Here is a 21,737-nt window from a genome sequence, read left to right on the forward strand (position 1 = left end):
TTTTTTGTATAAAAAGGTAAAACGATTATTTCATAACCGGATTTCGTGCCTAATTTATACAAAAACGATACCTAACTTGACCGTATAAGTTACAGGTACATGTAGAAATAGAGCTCGAAATCGAAGAGGCACTAAAACAAACGACAATCGATTTGAATAAATAAATATGTAATTTGCATATCAATATTATTCCAACACTCAAGTCTTAACTCACTGCATAACTACAGCTTAGTATTAGGGCTATGGCTTGGTGTGCATCTCATAGTACAGTTGGCGGCGGTCCATGAGCTGCTGGTGCGTGCCGCGCTCCGCGATGCGTCCGCCTTGCAGCACGCAGATGAGGTCGGCGTCGCGGACGGTGCTGAGGCGGTGCGCGATCATGATGCACGTGCGCCCCGCCGCAGCTGACTCTAGGGCTTCTTGTACTACCTATAAACGTGATTAACAAAATTTATTGTAGGTAAGGTAAAAAAAAACGTGCCCGTGAGTTTGACAGCTGAAGAAACAGCGCTGTACCTACGCTATATGTTTCGTGGTAACGTTAAACGTTAACTTTGACAACCAGATCGCTTAGCATAACCAGCGTCGTCGCACGCGACTCCATTTGTTAAGCGCGAGGTTAAGTAAACGGTCATAGTTACCGCATAACGTAGATTCGTACAGCGCCATCTACAATGCCTATGTGAAATTTCGTCTGTGGTTCGGTACCTTCTCGCTCTCCGTGTCGAGGGCACTGGTGGCCTCGTCCAGCAGCAGCACTCTGGGCTTGCGGAGCAGCGCGCGCGCGATTGCCACCCGCTGCTTCTGCCCGCCGGACAGCTGGGTGCCTTTCTTGCCGATGTTGGTGTCGTAGCCCTGTGCATTTTTTTTCCAACATACACACTTATCAGGGATTGCGCATGCAGGAATATGGGATTAAAGCATTTTTGATTTGTCATCTCTGGGGCATTATTCGAATGAAACTTTTTGATTATTAGATTTCCTCATGCTTAGGAAATTTGATGGAAGTCTTGTGAAAAAACGAAGTAGATAAGATTTTTTTTATTTTATACCACGTCGGTGGCAATCAACCATACGGCCCGCCTGATGGTAAGCAGTTACCGTAGCCTATGGACGCCTGCAACACCGGAGATATTACACGCGCGTTGCCGACCCTTTAAAAACCTGTACACTCCTTTTTTGAAGAACCCCATACTGTAGCCCCTCGGGAAAACCTCGGCAGGGAGCTCATTCCACAGCCGAAGCGTACGCGGGAGGAAATTCCTCTTAAACCGCACAGTACGCGACCATTTAGGTGCTAGGGTGTGAGGATGAACACCCTGCCGATGGCGAGCGGTGCGGTGATAGAAAGCGGCCGTTGGCATCATGTCAAACAGTTCTTCAGAGCACAGCCCATTGTACAAGCGGTAGAACACGCATAAGGAGGCGAAGTCTCTCCTTAGACTTAAAGGTTCAATACCGCTTGTGAGTTTGGGATCGTCGACGATTCGTACAGCGCGCCTTTGGACTGAGTCGAAGGGGCCAAGCTGGCATCCAGGTGCTCCTGCCCAAAGGTGACAGCAGTACTCCATATGGGGTCTGACTTGCGATTTATATAGCAGCAGTCTTTGCCCCGGAGTAAAGTATCGCCGTGCTTTATTGAGCACACCGAGTTTTTTGGATGCCAGATCAGCCTTCCCTTCCAGGTGGCTACGGAATTGGACGTCACTGGAGATGTCGACACCGAGGATCCCAATACTCCCTGACATGGTAAGGGCTGTGCCTTCGAACTGTGGGACCACAGTAAATGCCGCCCCGAAGATGGAACATGTCGTTTGTTGCTAGAGAGTGTGAAAAGACGCGCCAACACGGAACATAACTCAGGAGCACACTGCTTAAGCACATGTGCTGGAATGCCGTCTGGCCCGCTCGACTTATGAACGTTTAGGGATAGCAACTCCCGCCGAATATCCCTCTGCGTGTATGAGATTTCGGGCATGGAGTATGTACACCGCGGGATGGTGGGCGGCACGGCGCTACCGTCGTCGTTCAGGGTCGAGTTCGAGGCAAAAAGAGTGCCAAGAAGATCGGCTTTCTCTTTTGCACTGTGGGCCAGATCACCATCAGCTTTTCGCAGAGGTGGTAAAGACGACTGACAAAAATTTCCCTCGGCAGCTTTGGCGAGCGACCAGAACGCGCGACTCCCAGAGGGATAGCTCGCTAGCTTGTCACCAATTCTGCCGACGAAATCGTATATAGCCCTGGCAATGGCTTTTTTACTGGACCTCGAGGCAGCGTTTAATTTGCGTTTCACATCAGAAACGTTCGGATCCTCATTAGCTACGGCCTTGGTCCAAGCCTTGTAAGCGAACTATAGCTTCTTTACAAGGCCGATTAAACCAAGGTCGTCGCTTTGCTCCCGCTGCTATTACCGTGTTGGGAATGAAACAATCCATTCCCAGCAGTATGGTATCGGCAACATTGACTGCGCAGGAGTCAGGATCTTCTGATGTGAAGCAGAGCTGCCTCCAAGGGTACGAAGCGTAGAATTCACGTAGTCCGTCCCAACCTGCTGACTTATATTGCCACACGCGTCGCAAGCTAGTTGGCCGTGGTGGGTCGGGCCGCGCGCAAGGCGCGTGTGTCCGGACGAGGCAGTGAATAAGTATTTAATATGCAAGTTACTTTAATAAACAAAAAAAAGCTTAGAAAAATGCAATATTTGTGTTGTCTACGCCTTCACTAGTACACTCGCTTACACATGAACAATATATGGATGGAATAAAATTAAACGATACATATATAAAACATAATCGATTCAGAACGTACCTGTGGTAAAGTCACCACGAAACTGTGCACATTGGCCTGTTTCGCAACTTTAATTATTTCATCGCGTGTCACCACTCGGTCGTTTTGTCCGAAAGCGATGTTCTCTGCGATTGTCAGGTCGAACAGCACTGGCTCCTGGGCCACTAGCCCGAAGCTTGCACGCAAGTCCTTCATCAGCAGTCGGGGCAGCGGAACGCCATCCAATGACTGAATTTAGAAACTTTTTTTGAAGCAAATATGGTTAATAAATTAACTACGATTCCCACCGAACGGGCGCATTTCACATTTGTACGGCCGCAAGCCGGTCAGCCGGGCTCCGGGCGGACTCCATAGGCATATTGGATAGTGTATTGGATTGGATCTGTCTCCCTATCATTACGCAAATATAAAGGCTACAGCTAAAAACAACAAGTTATATAATAACAAATGATGGCTCTACGAGTTGTGATGTGACAAATCTGCTGGTGTATGGAAGGAAAGACTCACCACGGTACCCGCACAAGGGTCGTAGTATCTTAATAACAGCTGTATGATCGTGCTCTTGCCACAGCCGCTTCGCCCGACAAAAGCTACCGTTTTCCCACTTGGTACCTGAGAAAACAAAAAAAAGTGCGCAGGTACTTAGGTAAATATTTACTTTATTTAATTTATTTTTTATTTTATTACCCGACGCCCCAACATGTCTTAATATTAAGGTCGATTGTAAGACAGGCAATAAAGTAGGTACCTTTTCATTTCTCATGCTCTGAAAGTGGGTCGTTGTTGTTCTAAAAAGTGTGCAGAAAATGATACGTTATTGCTCTAAGTTCGTTTTTTTTTCTTTTTTTTACCGTTTCCGTTTCCGTTTAGTGACTACACCAGCCAGCAGTTCTGCTGCAAGGACGCAGAAGCGTTGGTCACACAAGGGAGGGAGAGACGGAGAGGTTCGTCGAGCTTGCTCAAATGCACGTGCTGGTACGATCCAGGCCGTCGGTTAGAGGCGTATGCTACGGTACGCTAACGACCTCCGTCCAGACAAACCTGTTCCGAGGCAGGACGTGTATTCGGGCCTACTCGTATACACCTCCCTTCATCTGCCGCCCCGGCATGCTCAACTGACCCTCCTGCCCGAGACACCGGTGAGCCAATAATACAGGTGAGGAGTGTGGGGCTGTTGCAGTCGAGGATAGGAGTTGACGGGAGTTGAAGAACCAGACCGAATACCAGCATCGTGCCCAGTTTAGGGAAGATATAGATAAATATTAGTGTAAGTATATACGAAGGGATGGTGACTGCGATTAAGTTGAGTTCATTGTTCGAAGGTTAATCGTCTCTCGCTCTCGTCAGGCTCGTAGTCAGCAGCAGTCGAGGCCCCTTGATAGCTTTCGTAAGTGACTTTTCTTCAAAAGGCCTGCATTGCGTTAATGAGTGCTTTCGGAGAGTAGTATCTTTATATTATTATCATTATACCGCCTTCACTTGTGGGGCCCTTAAGTTTATCCTGAGTCTCTTCCACCCATATGCTTATACCACGTCGGGCTCGATCACGCAAGTGCTACGCGCGCACTAGGCTGTCAATTTCGTCGGTAATCCGCATCTGTCGGGTCTATCCTGTCCTGTGTTGGCTGCCACAATAGTTCGCTTTGCCGAAAAGTCGTGTGTTGCCCGCCGACGCCTGACATCTTGGGGTTGCGATTTCGCGAGTAATCTCTTGTCGCCTCATAATAAATAGTATTATTTTGGTCGCTGATGATGATGGCACACAAAATTAATAGCACTTAACAAGCAACACTGGCACGAGTCCCGGCACCTCAGTATCACCAGACACAAATGACACAATAAATATATTAGGTAATATAAAATACACCAACACCGTCAATAGACACCACTAAAACCCGTACGTAATTAATTGCTAAAATTTGATATCATATAAATAACTGCTCAAACACCTATAACATTGTTCCATGGACCTTGTGCTTGCCGCGGCATTCTTTTCTCCTGACTGATTTATTATATCTCGTAAGATTATTCGCTCGTGTCGTCTACGTCAACACTAAGAAATAGTCAGTTTCAACATAGTAGTTTTAAGCTGGTAAAAACAGCACTACAAATATTATCCATACTTATGCACCAAACCAAACACTGTCATCGGTAGTTATGTTTTCGCACAAATAAAAAACACAAAGACACTGACACTGTAATAAACAAATCACTAATGTCCGGGAATGCTAACAAAAAAAACCTGTTGGACCAATTGTGCAATGTGTCGATCTGTCTTTTTTATGGTTATTTGGTCAACAGATGTGTTTAAGGGAAGTGCATTGTTTTTGTCTACGACTCGGCCTCTGTTGTAAAGCTGCATATTGCACCACAATTTAAAAGTCGTTTCCCATAATTCAACGCACCCGTCTGGCCAGGCGACGTCTGAGCCCCAGATGGCCGAAGCTATAGGCTAGGCGAAGCTAGATGCAAGTTCTACTAACTTTTAATCCAATAAAACCAATTTCAAATATCTGTCTAATGACCTAATTAAGACGAACACGGACCATTAAGGTGTCACTACAGAGTTAGATGAAGCTAGGTGTTTAACTGAGATATGACTATGAGAACTGCGATCGTTTCGATACCTATTTAATACAATATAATCACGCTATTAGACAACGCTGTCTCGTAGATGGTAGGATGGTATCTACTCTTCGGGGGACTGTTGTAGTTTTGGCTCGACTAACAATGGAATATCTTGGGATGTTAATACTGGGGCTAAGAAACGTATCAAGGACCGATCTCACCAATTTGTCCGTCGTGTAGGCGGAGCCGGCAGCAGTACCGCGCCTCAGCGATGGGCCGCAGGCGCCGCCGAGCTGATACATGGCGCAGACAAGGGCCACACGCACTTGACTCAATTCACTCATGGATACACATAAATATTATTTGACCGCGTTTCACTATTAGGGATATTTATGAACAGCGTCCCGAGAATCTGTGTCGCGTCGCGTAAAGGAACTTGAACCGACGGTCGGCCAGTTGTCGCATGTGGCGTTAACGCGGGCTCTATTGTTTTGTCTGGGATTTTACAACCGGGAAAGAACAAAAGGGCTCCCAAACGTGCGTCCGTCTCCCACGGCGTGTCAGACGACTCTCGTTTTTTTTTCTTTTTTTTACGATAAGAAATTAAATTTTGGTTATAAATGGATTTGTTGTACGATTTCCATTCTGATAATTAACTCCCCATTGCATAAACAACGATATTTTTACCTAAATTGTTAATTGAAAGTACCCTCAAGAAAATACTACCTACTGTACTGTTTTACTTTTTCGTATTCGAAATGAAAAGTAGAGTGTTTGTGTTTTGTTAAAAGTCGGACTATTGGCGCTCTCACTGCGTTCGAGCGCTAAACTACCTCAACAGCATTGAGTGTGTGAAGCCTTCGGTTAACAAGCTACTAAAGTAGTTCATCATTCGCTTGCCCTTGTCCCATTCACTTGGGGTCGGCGCAGCATGTAAGCTACTAAAGTAGTTATAGAAAATAATTTGCAAAGGAGAAATCTTTACCTCAAGGTTGAGTTGCTTCAGTACCATAATGCTACGTCTGTTTGGATAGTAGAACTCGACTTCCTTGAAATTTATTTCACCCAAAGCTACCTGCCAGAAAAGTACAGTCTTATATAGTCATAATTTCATAGAAGTTGACGTTTAGAATAACACTTGCTGACCTACATATGCTACATAGTTAAGAAAAATCACGGTTAATTCATAAAACTTACAAGGCCAGTGACAGGATCCTTAGAGTCCACGATAGTCGGCCGCGTGCGCAGCAGATCAATCACTCGAGCTGCTGCCGACATTCCCTTTTGGAAGTCGGGCATGTACGATAACATTTCGTTCGCTATCCCTGCAGCCATTTGAATGCACTGCGTTGTGCTGAAATACAGAAATTTGGGTAATGATGTCAAGAAACTTGCGTTTGTCCGAAAGTAAATTTACATATAAACCTGTAAAGCGTCGATAATGTGTAGGTAAACCCAGCTGCAAAAGTGCATACCCACTGCAGCTTACTGTTATGTACCTGAAGGTCATGCATTAGCAAACGGCCATTGAATATGATGGTAATGACAGCTATCCGTCAAGTGCCATAAGCAGGGAGCATGTCCAGTTGTCCACTACCGTCAAGGTACATATAGCGTCCCAGCGTCATTATGACGCAATAGTACATTATGATACCAGTGTGCTAAGTTGGTCACTACACACGAGGCGATATTGTGCGCGCAAGCTGTAAGCGAGCGCGCAATAAGAAAGCCGATGTGTGTAATGACCAATGCACACGCGTTTTATACGACGTTTTTCAACACACTTGCGAGAAAAAAAAGAAACTCATATTAATCAAATTTTAATAGTTAAAACAGTTAGTATTGTGTGTTGCATCAGTCATACTGCCGGCCGCCCCTCGCCCCGGCCGCGGGCGGCGCGGCGGGCGGGCCGGCCGGGCCGCGCACCGCGCAGGCGGTCGGGCGCGCCGGTGCCCGGCAGTCTGACCAATTAAAGAAGGCTCCCTTTCCATGCATATTATTAGCAATCAGTTACCTTCTTAACTCAGTCGGATAATATAATGAAAAAGCACGAGTGGAATAATACACTGAAAGAGCACGCGAGTTTAATATCTAGGATTATGAGCCAAAAATCGGTGGAATAAAAAAGTCGTTTTGAGCAAGTGTGTTGATAAATCCTTTTTAATACAGTTGCTCAAAAAGTGCTACTTTTCGTGGCTGTTTAGCGTGCGGAAAGTTGGTTTTCGCGAACTAGTGCTTTTTACTATTCCAATTTTTTTAAATTTTTACTTGTTCCAATTCATGACTACTTATTGATGAGTGTTAATATTAGTTTCTTTTAAACGTCGTAATCAACATAAAAACCTACTGTTAATGTAAGAATACAAAAAAAAATATGCATAATTCATATTTTATTTAGTGATGTACCGACTAGTGATTTGGCCGACTAGCCGACTAGCCGACTAGTCGGCGCTCAGATGGCCGACTAGTCGGCCGACTAGTCGGCTTGGCCGATCATTGGTTTCGGCAGAGTTTGGATGCAATCGGAACCGTTTCGGTCGCCTCGTTCCTGAGGGCCTACCGCGAACCACGTTCGACGTGTTGCGTCTTTGTCGCACTTGTAAATTAGTACGTAAGTGTGACAGGGATGCAACACGTCGAACGTGGTTCGCGGTAGGCCCTCTGGCAGCACAAGTCTTGCGTTCATGTTTACGTATGACTAGTTTTGTCTACCTAAGTTTTCGTGATTTATTAGTCGCCCTTTCGTGTTTCATAGCGAAAACAAGAAATTGTAATAACTGTTTAAATAAATAATACATATAGTGCTCTTAATAAATACGAAAAATGTCGAAAAGGAAATCGCGAGTGTAGACTTTTTTTGAAGATGCTGAAGGCGATGCAAATAAAGTGAGGTGCACCCAGTGCTCGTTACTAAATCATATCAAATATAAACACAAACACCAAATGCCTCAGCTGGCCGCTGCAATTAAATCTAGCGATTCATCACCTTGTTCCATTTCTCTGCCGCAACTACCGCCGACACCATCACCGACACCGGCGGCTATATCGGCTCCAGCGGCCAGCCAATCTCAAGTTGTTATTCTCAACGTTGTATTCTCAAAGTATTCTCAATGTTGAGATTCTCAACGTCAACAGAATATCAAAGACTGTTTTTGTTAGAGTAGAATTGAAAGAGTTGAAATAAAAATCTTATCTTTCCTGAAGATTAAATAGTGCCGACTATTCGGCTAATTTTGCCGACTAGTCGCCGACTACAAACGTGGCCGGATAGTCGGCTTTCCCGACTAGTCGGCGACTAGTCGGTACATCCCTAATTTTATTACTTACCTCTTCAACATTATAAGTATTATAACACGTTTATTTTTTAATGTCGAAAAACCGTTCTTAATAAGTTGTCTGAATGGAACGGAACGCCTGTCAAAGAAGAGGCGTATTTTCTTACTGCAAGAATGTTTTAAGTTTCCAAAGGCAACATTCGATATTGTTTCGATATTTAGGGAATAATAGTACAATGTTTTAATATTTACAATTGTTTCTGTCTTATAGAACATGCATTTGAAAAAAAAAAAAACTTTAATTGAAGTGGGTTCAATAATAATAACAAAATCTATTCTAGTCGAATAAAAGGTAGAAAAAAACCTCTTCATAATGTCAATGTCAATGATGTCACAGAATGAATAATATAAAAGTTTCGAATTCCATTCCTTGCTTGCTTTTGCTGTTTTTCTTATTTTTTCGCAACTGTATTAAAAAAAGTCGTTCGATACACGTGCGGAAATGTCATTCTTCACTCGTCCCGAGTCTTGCCACTCGCCTGCGGCTCGTGGCAAGATATCTCGGTACTCGTGAAGTAACGACATACTTTCCGCACTAGCATCGAAATGTACTTATTATACTCACATCAAAATTTTCTCGTATGCTAATCGCTCGTATGCAACTAGGTGTCCGCCGTAAACAAGGGCTGCAGAGTTCATCCAGTTAAACATGGCTCGGGACAGGCCAGTGACCAGGCCAAAGAGGTGGGCTCCGCGCTTGGCAAACGGCAGCGTGAGGCCCAGCTGAGCTACGTACTTCCGCACAAACGCGGCTTCGCGTCCCAGGGCCGCTACCGTGCGGATGTTGGACAACGCGTCTACTGCTATCTGCGAAGAAGTTATGCGGGTGCCTAAGGATGTTCAGTTTTACCGGATTTTAAACGAAATAAATTAGAGTGAGATTCAACGGATGTTCCATACCAATTAAGAACTTAAACAGTATTCACTATTTTTCTTTTTCTGCCATAGTTTAAAAAAATACGTCAGGTGTGTATAAGGAAATTACCTATCATGCGCATGGTTGAAAATAAGTACCTGAGTGCTTCTCTCAACAGCCTTAGCATTCATTGAAGCCACAATGGTGGCGATGACATTTTGGTAGTAAAAGACAGGCAGCACGAGAGGCACAAATGCCAGTGCCACCAAAGCCACGCGCCATTCGGATGTCAAGGCCATGCCCAGAGATAAAAACACAGTGCCTATGCATTGAACTAATGTGCTGATTCGGTGACCTGTTGCCTGAAAAGGTGTAAATATTTATAAGATTTGCGGCGCCCGATGTAGTGTGCGTGAACTGTAAAATGCAGCTCAGGGTGCGTAGCCAACGTGCAATCGTTAACGCTCCGTAGCGAACGAAACCCAAATGTCACAGCCGCACTAGTGGGGAAGAGTGATAGAGAGAGATGACTCGATACGCTACGGAGCGTTAACGATTGGCACGTTTGGCTACGCGCCCTGATGGAGCTTTACTGGCGCGAAGTAGGTATCAATACTATCACTTTAGGCCACAAGGTAGGCATACCTTCCAACGCACACGATCCTGTAGTCTTTAGACGCTCCCTATGAGGGGTATCCGCCAGCTCTGTTTGAAGGCAGTTTGTAGTGTTTGTAAGTACGATGGTGTTGACGTAGCATGTGCGCTAGTACGTGGCTACTAGTACAGACGCTCCGAGAAATTTGCGCCCACCCGCCAGCTCTATTCAAGTACAGTTTAAACAAGGGTACGTACACCTTGCACGTGTGCTGCCTCAGCAGACAACCTTGCGCACAGTGCGCCCGTAGAATTAGCTCGTTCGTCGAAGAATGCGATGTCCTGGCGCAGCATATGCGCAAACATGCTCAAACGCAGGCGCTCCGTGAGATGCGCGCCAGCCAGCCCGAAACATACCGCCTGGTCAAACATACATCATCATTGTCATCAGCATCTAAACCTATCCGTAAAGTAGCACAAACATATCATAGTTATACGTTAATCAGGACCAGTTTTGCTTATATATAAGACGGTGTAAACTTTTGCAAAGTACTTCGTACAGTGGAACTGCTCATGTTGAAAACAAAAATTTTGTTTTCAACATACGCAACTACATACAAGTACTTTGCAAAGATCATACTTGCTTGAAAATAAATCGTGAATCACGCGTCGAGCAGTTCCGTTCAGGTTTTTATAAGCAGATGCGCTTCACCGAAAAAACATTGTACTTACAATCATCGATCATCATTAAATTCAAAAATCGCTTAACGTAGGTAGTATCTAAGTAGGTGACGGTAAAAACTCCTTTGTTTGAAGTCGGACCCTTAATTTGGCAGAAATCACGAAGGTCGTGACTTCGTGAGTTCAAACCTCGGCGCTCAATAGTATCAATAATTCTGGTTAAGAAAAAAATACAATAAGACGGTCAATGATTTTGGAGAGTGCCAAATTAAGGGTAGACGCGATGAGACGTGGAGGTCCACATAAATCTATTTCGTTACGCCATTAACAGCTTTGACAACTGCAGGAGTGCAAAATGAATATATATATATAGTATAATATATGCTGCAGTATTGCGTATTACTTACTTGTATAAAGTACGAAGATCCAATAGCTAGACCTATTCCAACACATGCCCACGCTATGTGAGATACTTGTTTTAACATGATGGCTGGGTCTGGATTTGATAATGACTGTAACCAACCATAATATGTAGTAATATAGTTAAAGCCTCAGTTCAACTATATTAATAGAATTCTAATTGTAAGTATAAAAGGTATAATATTTACCCCGAATAACTGACCAAATGCCAGAACAGCTAGAGGTAATGTGAATCCCACAACAAAACCGCAAATACATCCAACTAATATCAACCTCCACTCCGGCGCATTGAGCGCTAGAGCATCTCGAAACGCAACGCATTTTACTTCGTTCTCTTCTTCTGGAGATATCTGAAAAAACATAATGATCTCGATGGACCATCTCGAAACGCAAATTTACCTATAGGTAGAGTGCAGTATCCTGTTATCGCCATCAACATATATCTATGGTGAGATGAGGTATTGGCCATGGCTAGGGCTTAAGCAGTGAAATCGAAACCCTTCCTGTCATGGATAGATTATGAAGCTAACCAAGATGAATAGAACAAATAAAATCTTATATTGTAGAGCTCCAAAATTGTTATTTGTGGATAAACAAATTTTGCCACTGAGTGAAACACAACAAATTTTCACCACAACAATGCGAGGAAAATACTAACTACATCAAACAAAATCAAGCGAAATTATATCTAAACGAACGTTATTAAATATTTATCATTCAAAATCATAATTTAAAAGTCAATTCTACCAGCCAACATAAGGAAACAACTCAAAATTTGCATCAAAAATGAAAAAAATTGCCACGCTTGTGGACAAAGGGCAACTCTCTCATCAGTTTTTGAACAATCAAGAGTGCCTTTACGAGCTAATGTGGTTAAAAATATTTTTTGCTGTTAAATGTTTCTACGAATTATATTTGGGCGAGGTCACCGGGGGAGGGCTAGTTTGTACATAAAGCAAGAGTTTATAAAAATACGTACGTACAGCTGGTGTACCGTCCGGAATATCATGTTCACTTAATATAGAGATGTCCTTATGCCTTGAACCAGCATCTGAAAGTTTATTATCTACTTAGCTACTGCCATGTAATTTATATGTAAATCATATGTGTTACAGCATGGCATGTCGCTTAGAAGCATAATTATGTAAACTGGCATTTCTAGTCGGATATTGCGCTAGGTTGTTTCCATTCCGTATTACCTACCTATTATCTAAGATTAGTCGGCGACTCGGCGTTAACGCAACAGGAACACACAGGCGGCGTTTTATTTTTCAAGGAGTCTCCGCGTTGCCACCACCACAGTAAACGATAGTTGAACTACTTGGATTAAAAAATAAATAAATTTACTAATTTACCAATTAAATCTGGCTCCTGAAGCTTCACCATTTCATAATAGAGCCCTTTTTTGGCGACAAGTTCTGTGTGGGTTCCTTCTTCAGCTATGACTCCGTCCTTCATCACACAAATTAAGTTCGCATTTCTGATCGTCGATAACCGGTGAGCTACGATTACGGTTGTTCGTCCTTCGGAAGCCTGAAATTACGAGGGCTAAAGAAGATTTTTTTTTCCATGGTGGTGGAATTGACAGGCAACGGTAATCATCTACGGCTAGCCAAGTGAGATATCAAAATGCAAATCTGTACTGTACACACCTTTCTGTCTGTTAGTTAGTAAATTAAGCAAGCCAGTACCGACACTTGCCTTTTCCAAAGCAAATTGAACCTCCATTTCCGAAGCCATGTCAAGAGCGCTGGTGGCCTCGTCCAAAAGCAAGATGCTTGGATTCCGCACCAGAGCACGGGCGATGGCAATGCGCTGTTTCTGTCCTCCTGACACGGAGACACCGCGCTCTCCCACAAGCGTGTCGTAACCCTGTTGATGTGTAAAAACATGCACTGAAGGCGAATCTACAATTACGTTTTTGTCTGCAGTGCTGATAGCAGATCTTAACTCAAATGGATAGATTGGAAGGATGGTAAGCCGCCGGACGGTATCGCCGATACGTAAGACGAAAGTGGACAAACTGCCTATCCATACAAACGTAGTCCCTATTTTACTGACTAATTATTTATTAATATTAGACAAAATATAAAAAATACACAATTTTATGTAAGTATATTTATTAACCACAGCCACTATGCCACTTCGTTTGTATTTTAAATTTTTTGGAAAGAAGTTCCTTATCGGACGGTTGGCGGATGGGGGCTAGGCGAAAAAAAGTGTGACGGCCTGACGGCCCTCTTTTGTTTAAATTCTTTCACGAGAATAAGTGACCTAATTTCACCGACATACGTATACCTACTCGTATCATCCTATAGTGGCGCAGTTGACAAACAGCCGCTTAGAAACAGGGCGCGTAGCCAACGTACCAATCGTTAACGCTCCGTAGCGTATCGTAGTCAGAATAGTCAGAAGACTCTCTATCACTCTTCCTTACTAGTGCGGCAGTGACAGTTGCATTTCGTTCGCTACGGAATGTTAATGATTGCACGTTGGCTACGCAAGTCGCAACAGTGACGACCCGGATTCAATCCTCGGACGTGTATGCAGAATTGTAGATATTACTTTTTGTATTTTTTTGCACTTGAATTTCGTATTTTTGATTGACAGCGAGTGTGAAGCTCGAGCTAAGCGTATCAGTTTCAGCTTGTACAAAAATGTTTTATTATGTTTAGTTGTTCTCCCTGCCTGTCGCATTTCTGAAATCTGAACTGATTTGTGAAATTTTGTGAGTAGTTTTGATAATTATTATTTTGTCGATTGTTTTTTTTTGTATTTGTTAATCAATAATATACTACGTTTATCAATAATAATATACCTACATACTTCGTTCCAACCGAGTGTTCCACGACACGACACACGATTTTTTTTAAATTATAGTGTCATTGTATGATGTGCAACTACGTCATAGTGGGGCCCTTTCCTGCGAGTCTTAACTAAATAGTAAAACAGTACCTATATTTACTAGACTTTATTGTTATCCTGATAACTACAGGGTGCATAAACCTGACTAAACTTGAGAAGTTCTAGATAGCTACCATCGGTAATTTTAGTATGAAGTGATGCGCGTTGGCCTGCTCCGCGGCCGCCCGTATGTCAGCATCCGAGGCGTCCTCTCGGCCGTAGCGGATGTTCTCGCGGACGGTCGTGTTGAACAGCACAGGTTCCTGCCCCACCAGCCCGATCTGCGCGCGCAACCACCGCACTGACAACTCGCGCACGTCGTGCCCGTCCACGCGCACCTGCAAAACGACGTGCACGTGAAATCACAACATACATAGGTATAGTCTTAGCTAGGATAACGCTCATAGCAAGAGAATAAAATGTGAAAAATGTAGGTAGAGCTGTTCAGATTCGTGTTATTTTTTCTCCCAAAGCCCAAAAGCCTCACACTGATCTAATTTGTAGCAACTCTTTTTAGCATACGATGGCCACGATGGCCTTAGCATAGAGCACTTTAAATATGCAGGAGTGCACCTACCTCGAGTGCTTTCGATGTTCCTAAATTTATGTATTGGTCACTCGTACCTTCCAGCGGAACTCATGAGGACAATTGTTGTACCAGTGGTTAAAAATAAAACGGGTGACCTATCTGATAAGGCGAACTATCGGCCTATCTCGCTCGCCACCACTACAGCTAAGATACTTGACCGTGTGCTTGACAATATGCTAGACTACTACCTAAATATACATGACGGCCAATTCGGTTTTAGAGCGGGGCTGTCCACGGATAGTGCAGTTCTATGTCTTAAGCACACGGTCAGGTATTATACAGATAGGAAAACCCCCGTATACGCCTGTTTCCTCGATTTGTCCAAGGCATTTGATCGAGTCAATTATGATCTGCTTTGGCAAAAACTAAGTGAGACAGGTATACCGAGGGAGTGTGTGGGACTGTTTAGGCACTGGTACAGCAATCAGATAAACCAGATCAGGTGGGCGAGCAGTTTATCCAGTGAGTATAGGCTTGAATGTGGGGTAAGACAGGGCGGTATCACCTCACCGAAGCTCTTCAACCTATACATCAACGAGCTGATAGTCGGGCTGAGTGGCATGCATGCTGGGTGCTATGTGGGTGGCACTTGTGTCAACAGCCTAAGTTATGCCGATGACATGGTGCTACTGAGCCCGTCTGTCAGTGCACTGGAGTAGCTGCTTGCCCACTGCGAAGCCTACGCCTTGACCCATGGTCTAGAGTACAACACCAAAAAGAGTGAGGTGATGATATTTAAGGCGGGTAAAATCAAGCCATACTATGTACCACCTATTTTGTTGAACTCTAGCCCATTGCAAGTTGTGGACAAGGTTAAATACCTGGGACACGTTCTCACGAGCGACCTAAGGGATGATTTAGACTTAGAAAGCGAGCGCAGGGCGTTGGCGGTTCGGAGTAATATGATTACCCGCAGGTTTGCTCGTTGCTCACATGATGTAAAAATCACACTATTTAAATCATACTGTCAATACTTGTACACGAGCAGCCTGTGGGTCCGGTACACGAAACGAGCATACAACGCCTTGCGCGTACAGTACAACAATTCTTTTAGAATGCTGATGGGACTGCCCAGCAGGTGCTCTGCATCGGGCATGTTTGTGGCAGCTCGCACGGATAGTTTTGAGACTATATTACGTAAAAATATAGTCTTATTACTAAGTCGTGTGAGATGTAGTCCCAACAGCATTCTAAGAGAAATTGCCGATAGGTTTGATTGTCCGATCCTCAAGCACTGGACCGAGAAAATTAAAAGTGTAGTTCAATTTATAATATAAGTAGGTACCTATTGTATTAAATACTAACACTAGATTAAAATTTTGCTTGTAGTACTAACACTCTATGGATGCATTTGTCCGAAATAAAGAAATTTTATTTATTTATTATTTATTTATTTAGTCAGAAAGTCCAGTATTAACAACTTAACAAGTCTGTCTGCTTATTCAATTTGCAGGTAGTCCAAGAGCCGATGTATAAACAAAGCTGAACCTACTGTAAATTTATAAAAAAAAGGATATTAGGACATTACTTACGCTGCCTGCGTCAACATCATAGAATCTAGTTATAAGCTGTATGATGGAGGATTTTCCACAACCAGAGTGCCCAACGAGCGCTACTGACTGCCCTCGCTTTATACTTAGATTAACGTTTTTGAGAACCTGTTGCAAAACATTAGTATAAGAAGAGCAAGCCAATAAGTCGTTTAAAAAAGTCTAGTATACCTTAGTGTTCTAAATAGGTAATAATAAAAAAAGTACCTAGTTATGTGATAAAATACCATTGCGTTTAAATAGTGCACCATTCACAATCACTAAAAAATATAATACGTATGTATCTATGCTAAGTCGAAACCAGTAACGTTAAACAGGACCCAGAGCCTGACTGGTGAAGTAGATCTAAAGGCATCAACTAACCATTACATCAGGCCTTGTAGGATAATTGAACATAACATTCTTGAGATCTATATAGCCTTCGAAACTCAAAGGTTTTACTCCCGTTTCCTCATAAGGATTTATACTTGGCGTATTGTCAATGAGGCGGAAGATCTGGGCAGCCGCGCCGCAGGCAGACCCAAAAGTGTTTACCACGGCACCCGCCATTCCACAATATTGTAAGCCATGTACAACACCAAAAAATACCTGAAATTAAAAGATTCGTGTGATAACGTCTCTAATAAATCTGACCATTCACAATTGTCTTCTAGATTCGTGGAGAAATTATAGTTTTGGATAATTAAGTAATTACAAGTATTACAACTTAAGTACGTTTTCACAAGATATTTATCTCCATTGCAAATCTATCAGGCGCTTTTACACTGTGTTAAGTATGTAGTTACTTAACAAAACGGTCCCGTTATTATAATATTCGTAATGAAAATAAGCCTAAGATACTTACAGAGAACATGACGTTGGCATCATATGACTCAGGCTCCTTAATCATCAAATAAGCACCAAAGTAAAATGATAAGCCGTAGGTGCAAAACGTTCCAAGTGTCAGTAAGCTCATCGCTAGTCCCGTGAAAATATCTGAAATATAATTCCGATGTACGCTGGCTCTCTTCGTTACCCAAATTAAACATTCGAAACGCAGGTTTCTCGATTGGGCGATGGCAAATGGGAATAACGCCCTGCACAAGTGAGAATGTTTTATAAGTAAAGAGCATAGGATTTCGCAGCCATTCGTCAAATCCTTAATTCGTCAAGTTAGCCATTCGTCAAATCCTTGATTCGTCAAGTTAGACATTCGTTAAATCCTCGATTTGTCAAGCTAGACATTCGTCAAATGCTTGATTCGTCAAGTTAGACATTCGTCAATTCCTCGATTTCTCAAGTTAGTTAAAAAGCTTATTTTTAACGACATGTTTGCTTTGGTATGCGCTCGGCACGCGACTAAGGCGCCGCTCCATAAAATAAACAAAGGCTTTTGTTTAACGGATTAGGGTCTGAGGCCTAAAAATCATTTAAGAAAATTCATACTATTTTTTTTATTTTAAAGAAAGAAAGAAAGAAAATACATTTATTTAACGCCACAACAGATTACATATATGAAAAAAAGGAAACATACAGACAAAAAACATTGGACGCTAAAATAGGACCCCACTCAGCATAATGCCGCGGTAATCCGCGGCGCTGGTTTTCAGTGGGGACCTGACTTAAAACTATGAGTTGGTGGCGACACATACGCCAACGACACAAACAAAAAACACAACACAACATTTTAAGTAGGTATCTATTCTCAATGGGGTCAAGTGGGAATGAAACTATTCTCACTTATTGACATTTTTGCCTCGAGAGCGTTGCGGTAAGTAGTAATAGGTAAAAAGGTAAGCTTGTCTGTAAAAAAACCTTTCTTGATATGAAGCTGTCGCGCTTTAGCAAGAGGCTCCTTATATCTCTCAATTTCCTTTTCCTGCCCGTTGTACGCATACACTGTGCGGATTGAACTGATCACTTCCTCGGCGATGGCACTTGCTCGACCGCTCTCAACTGCTTCTTTCTTAACCAATCGGCTTGCTATCTAAAATGTATTAAAGTGTGCATTTTATGTCGCTTGTATTGATAAAACAGCCCCTTTATTTTAGCAAAACCTTAACAGTGTCTAAATGCGTATATATCCGTAATCGGCGGCTTAGAGGCTTGGGATTCGTCTTTAGACATTTGCCAACATCAAACTACCAGCAATAAAGCAACGAAGTTAAAGTTAGGAAAAGTATGTATATTAATCATTAATCTCAACCTTTTTCTCTTGCACATGTTTTAACAAAACAACATACATACCATACCAGACACCATAAGGAGGACCAATGTTACAGGAGCCATTATGAGACAGAGAAGCGTGAGTTTCCATCCCTTGAGGAAGGCCATGATGAAGGCGCTAATCGAGCCCGTTACATTGTACACGAAGGTCGATACCTTAAGACCAATGCCATCTTCCAATTTTAGAATATCACTGAAAAGATTACAGCCTTTCAGCAATAAATTCCTCATTTGTGCAATTTCCGGAAAGAACATTTCTAAAACTTTAACAATGATAGTAGCTAGGGCTTCCTAAACTATATGAATGAATGAATGAATAAAGCTTTATTAAATTTCCATACAGATTGAATGCAGTGAAAGAGATATATCGATTTATAACCTTACATGCTATATATCAATTACATTAATTTAGGAATAATATTAATTAATAAAACGTACAATTGAAAAATCATGAATATAAAGTAAAATTTGAATAATTATATAATTTAAATATGTCAACAGCATGCAATACATTCATTATTAATATTAAATAATCTGTGTGGACCCCCTTCGGGTAAAAGCCTCCTCCAAAGAAATCCAGGTTGCCCTGTCCTTTGCCAGGTCTTGCCACCCTTGCTAGAGGCACCAGAGCGAGAGCCCGCCCGCCCTAAACTATATAACTACTTTAAATTTGCTATTTTGAAAGATCGTCAACTGACTGCGGTTTTAAATGAGAAATCCCCCGTCTGTCATTTTGGCAACAATTGGAAAAAAATTCAATTAAAACTCCCCCATTTGTTATTTTGGCATGGAGTCGAAAAATCAACAATCTTACTCTGCCATTTTCGATGCGAAATCCCCCGTTTGTTGCTGGTCGAAATAAGACATATCCTGGTGCATTGCGGCTCTTAAATATGCTTGTTTTATTTGGTAAATCTGTTGAACAGAGCAAGTTACATTAAACGACAAAATTAACAGCTACTACTTATTTGTGCTACTTTCAATAAGATCAAGCAAACTAACTAAGTACGTAGACTACGTAGGTAACTTACCTGATTTATAGCAGCAATCTCAACAAAAGCCGTGCCTATATACAAAGAAACGACTACTGTCAGACCGATCAATGAGTAATTAACTCCAAATTTATGCAGGGCTTCTAAAAACTTGGCGTTGTCAACAGGTTTGGACTGTAGAATATTCTTCTCGTGTTCTACCATTACGTTAAAGATGCCAGCCACCGCAATAATAGAAAACGGCACCATTAGTCCTGCTACAATGCTGCCAATTGTAGACATGCATATCAATATCCTATCGGATGTTGTTGCAAACCTGTACTGAAATCAAAAAGTTTGTTGATAGTGCATCGGTAAGTATGTACTGAGCCGACAGGTGGTCAATAAGCGACGAATAATTGGCCGTTCGTAATCTTGAGGGTCGCAGTTCTGCCGAATTTTTATGCCAAAAATATTTTATGCCGAATTTAACGTGATGCGGCACGACAGGCACCTGTAATAATTACTAAAATGTGAGTCATCATTTGAATATCACGAATTTCATTCATCTTACAAAAGACCGAATTCCTGAATACCGAATTATTTTATTTCCGATCGGACAATGATTTTTCATGATTTATTAAAGAATTCGGAAAAAATATTTTCGGAAAAGTGTAAAAATCGGAACTTTGAGCTTTCGGTCAAATGACAATCGGATTTTAAGTTTTCTTAAATAGCGCATTCGTGATTTTATTCCATCGTGTTTTTAAAAATCGTAATTTTGCTATTTCGGACTTATAAAAAATCGGGATTATGAAAATCGTAGTTATAAAAATTGGAAAAACATATTTCGGAACATTTGGGTGTTCCCATTGAGAAATACTCCCATACCTACTGAACAAGAATGGCTGGTCATATAAGTGCTCCCCTGAACTTCCCTTTGGTTTAAGGTTCGTTGACACAACAAGGGCGCATGTTAAAATAAGGGCAACATACGCTGTCAATTTAACATTTAAGCTTAAATAGGAACCTACCAGCATATAGTATGGCACATTAGGAACTTTCTCCTTTTCTGTTCTATTATCCTGGGCCATAGTACCTATACGTACAATCCTAGTACTTAATAATCACTTAATCCTGGGGCGCCATGTAACTTGATGTAGATCTACATCAAGTATTTATATGCATGTATTTAAAATGTACCTATGTATCAAACCGTACATAAACCTTAATAGAATATGAATCTACACACAACTTAATTTGAAATGATATAACTCAATTATTTTATTGAATTGAACATTATAGACGATGGTTTCTCATTTCTTATGGGTCTAAATGTTATAATATACATATTCATCATGGTCTAAATTATTGGTGAATAAGAAAAATGTCAATGTCATTATGTGACAAATTAGTGCAACATGCAGTTTATGTTTTAGACCTACACTACAACCTCTTTTCTAATTGACTTAGCGTCTGTGCAGAAAGAGAATAAGTCGTGGCTCGTGGCAGAAACGGGAACTAACATTATCAATTTTTTACTCATTTTTTTATGGCAATCGAACTTTTGACATCTGTCTTGTAAAAAACAAAGAGCATATAATCACTACGTTCTAGTAAAAAATAAACATGAAATAAACAAACTTATGTATTTTTATATGTCATTGTGTATTTTTCTTTACAAAAACTGCAAGATTTTCAAAACTATGGTAATGGTAGTCAAAAGTCCGTGTTTACCCGAATAAACCTTTATTAATGGAAGATGTAGTAGGTATAATGAGATGAGTACCTACACGTTAGCTTTAATAATTACCCGAAATACTCTATATTTATCAAAAGAATAAGAAATACCTAATCACAAATCACACATCATAATTACCTAGTCGAACAGGATGTTAACAAGAAACTACTTTATTAGAAAAATAGGGACTCGTTTAAAAAAAAAAAGGATTATTTACAACAAACCGACATTTATTGATTGAAAAAATAAATGCTGTGATTAGAAGCACCCGTCTCTTCTTTTATCTGAAACAAAATACAATTTAAATTAATTTGACTATGAATTTGTCGTCTTATAAATAAAAAACGACTAATTAGTTTATACTGTAATAAAAAGACGTTGTGTCTATACATTTTAAAAGAATAAAGAAACAACGGATACTGTGAATGTGGTGTTAAATATACCTACTTCTTGGCTAAATTTTATTCTTAATCTTTAAATTAAGATATGTACTTAAATCATTTACTATTTATTGGCTTGAAGCCGTATGTGTGTCA

General features: G+C 41.6%; 1 protein-coding gene across 1 annotated transcript; it reads right to left on the reverse strand.

The window, feature by feature from the left end:
- Window positions 1-195: 195 nt before the first annotated feature.
- Window positions 196-20,823, reverse strand: LOC134745866 (phosphatidylcholine translocator ABCB4-like). The gene is made up of 23 exons (XM_063679960.1): window positions 20,495-20,823; window positions 19,521-19,802; window positions 19,304-19,404; window positions 18,511-18,682; window positions 18,079-18,250; window positions 17,129-17,259; window positions 16,648-16,872; window positions 16,267-16,392; window positions 14,280-14,483; window positions 12,933-13,113; window positions 12,597-12,764; window positions 12,225-12,292; window positions 11,430-11,624; window positions 11,229-11,333; window positions 10,399-10,560; window positions 9,705-9,908; window positions 9,256-9,497; window positions 6,549-6,709; window positions 6,341-6,426; window positions 3,295-3,399; window positions 2,809-3,015; window positions 709-855; window positions 196-429 (listed from the first exon to the last, which is right to left on the reverse strand). Exons 1-23 carry the CDS (start codon window positions 20,552-20,554, stop codon window positions 241-243), a joined length of 3,693 nt encoding a protein of 1,230 aa, XP_063536030.1. The 5' UTR covers window positions 20,555-20,823; the 3' UTR covers window positions 196-240.
- Between the last annotated feature and the right edge of the window lie 914 nt (window positions 20,824-21,737).

This window comes from Cydia strobilella, chromosome 12 (assembly GCF_947568885.1).
Source record: "Cydia strobilella chromosome 12, ilCydStro3.1, whole genome shotgun sequence".
NCBI classification, from domain to species: Eukaryota; Metazoa; Arthropoda; class Insecta; order Lepidoptera; family Tortricidae; genus Cydia; species Cydia strobilella.

What these genes read in the sequence shown, in the direction of transcription:
- LOC134745866 (XM_063679960.1), bottom strand. Translation starts at nt 20,554, where the DNA reads ATGGCCCAGGATAATAGAACAGAAAAGGAGAAAGTTCCTAATGTGCCA. An exon ending in TTCGCATCGAAAATGGCAGA is followed by an intron (nt 18,683 to 19,303) that starts GTAAGATTGTTG and finishes TAATCTTTTCAG; the next exon opens with TGATATTCTAAAATTGGAAG. An exon ending in TCGTGGTGACTTTACCACAG is followed by an intron (nt 856 to 2,808) that starts GTACGTTCTGAA and finishes AAAAATGCACAG; the next exon opens with GGCTACGACACCAACATCGG.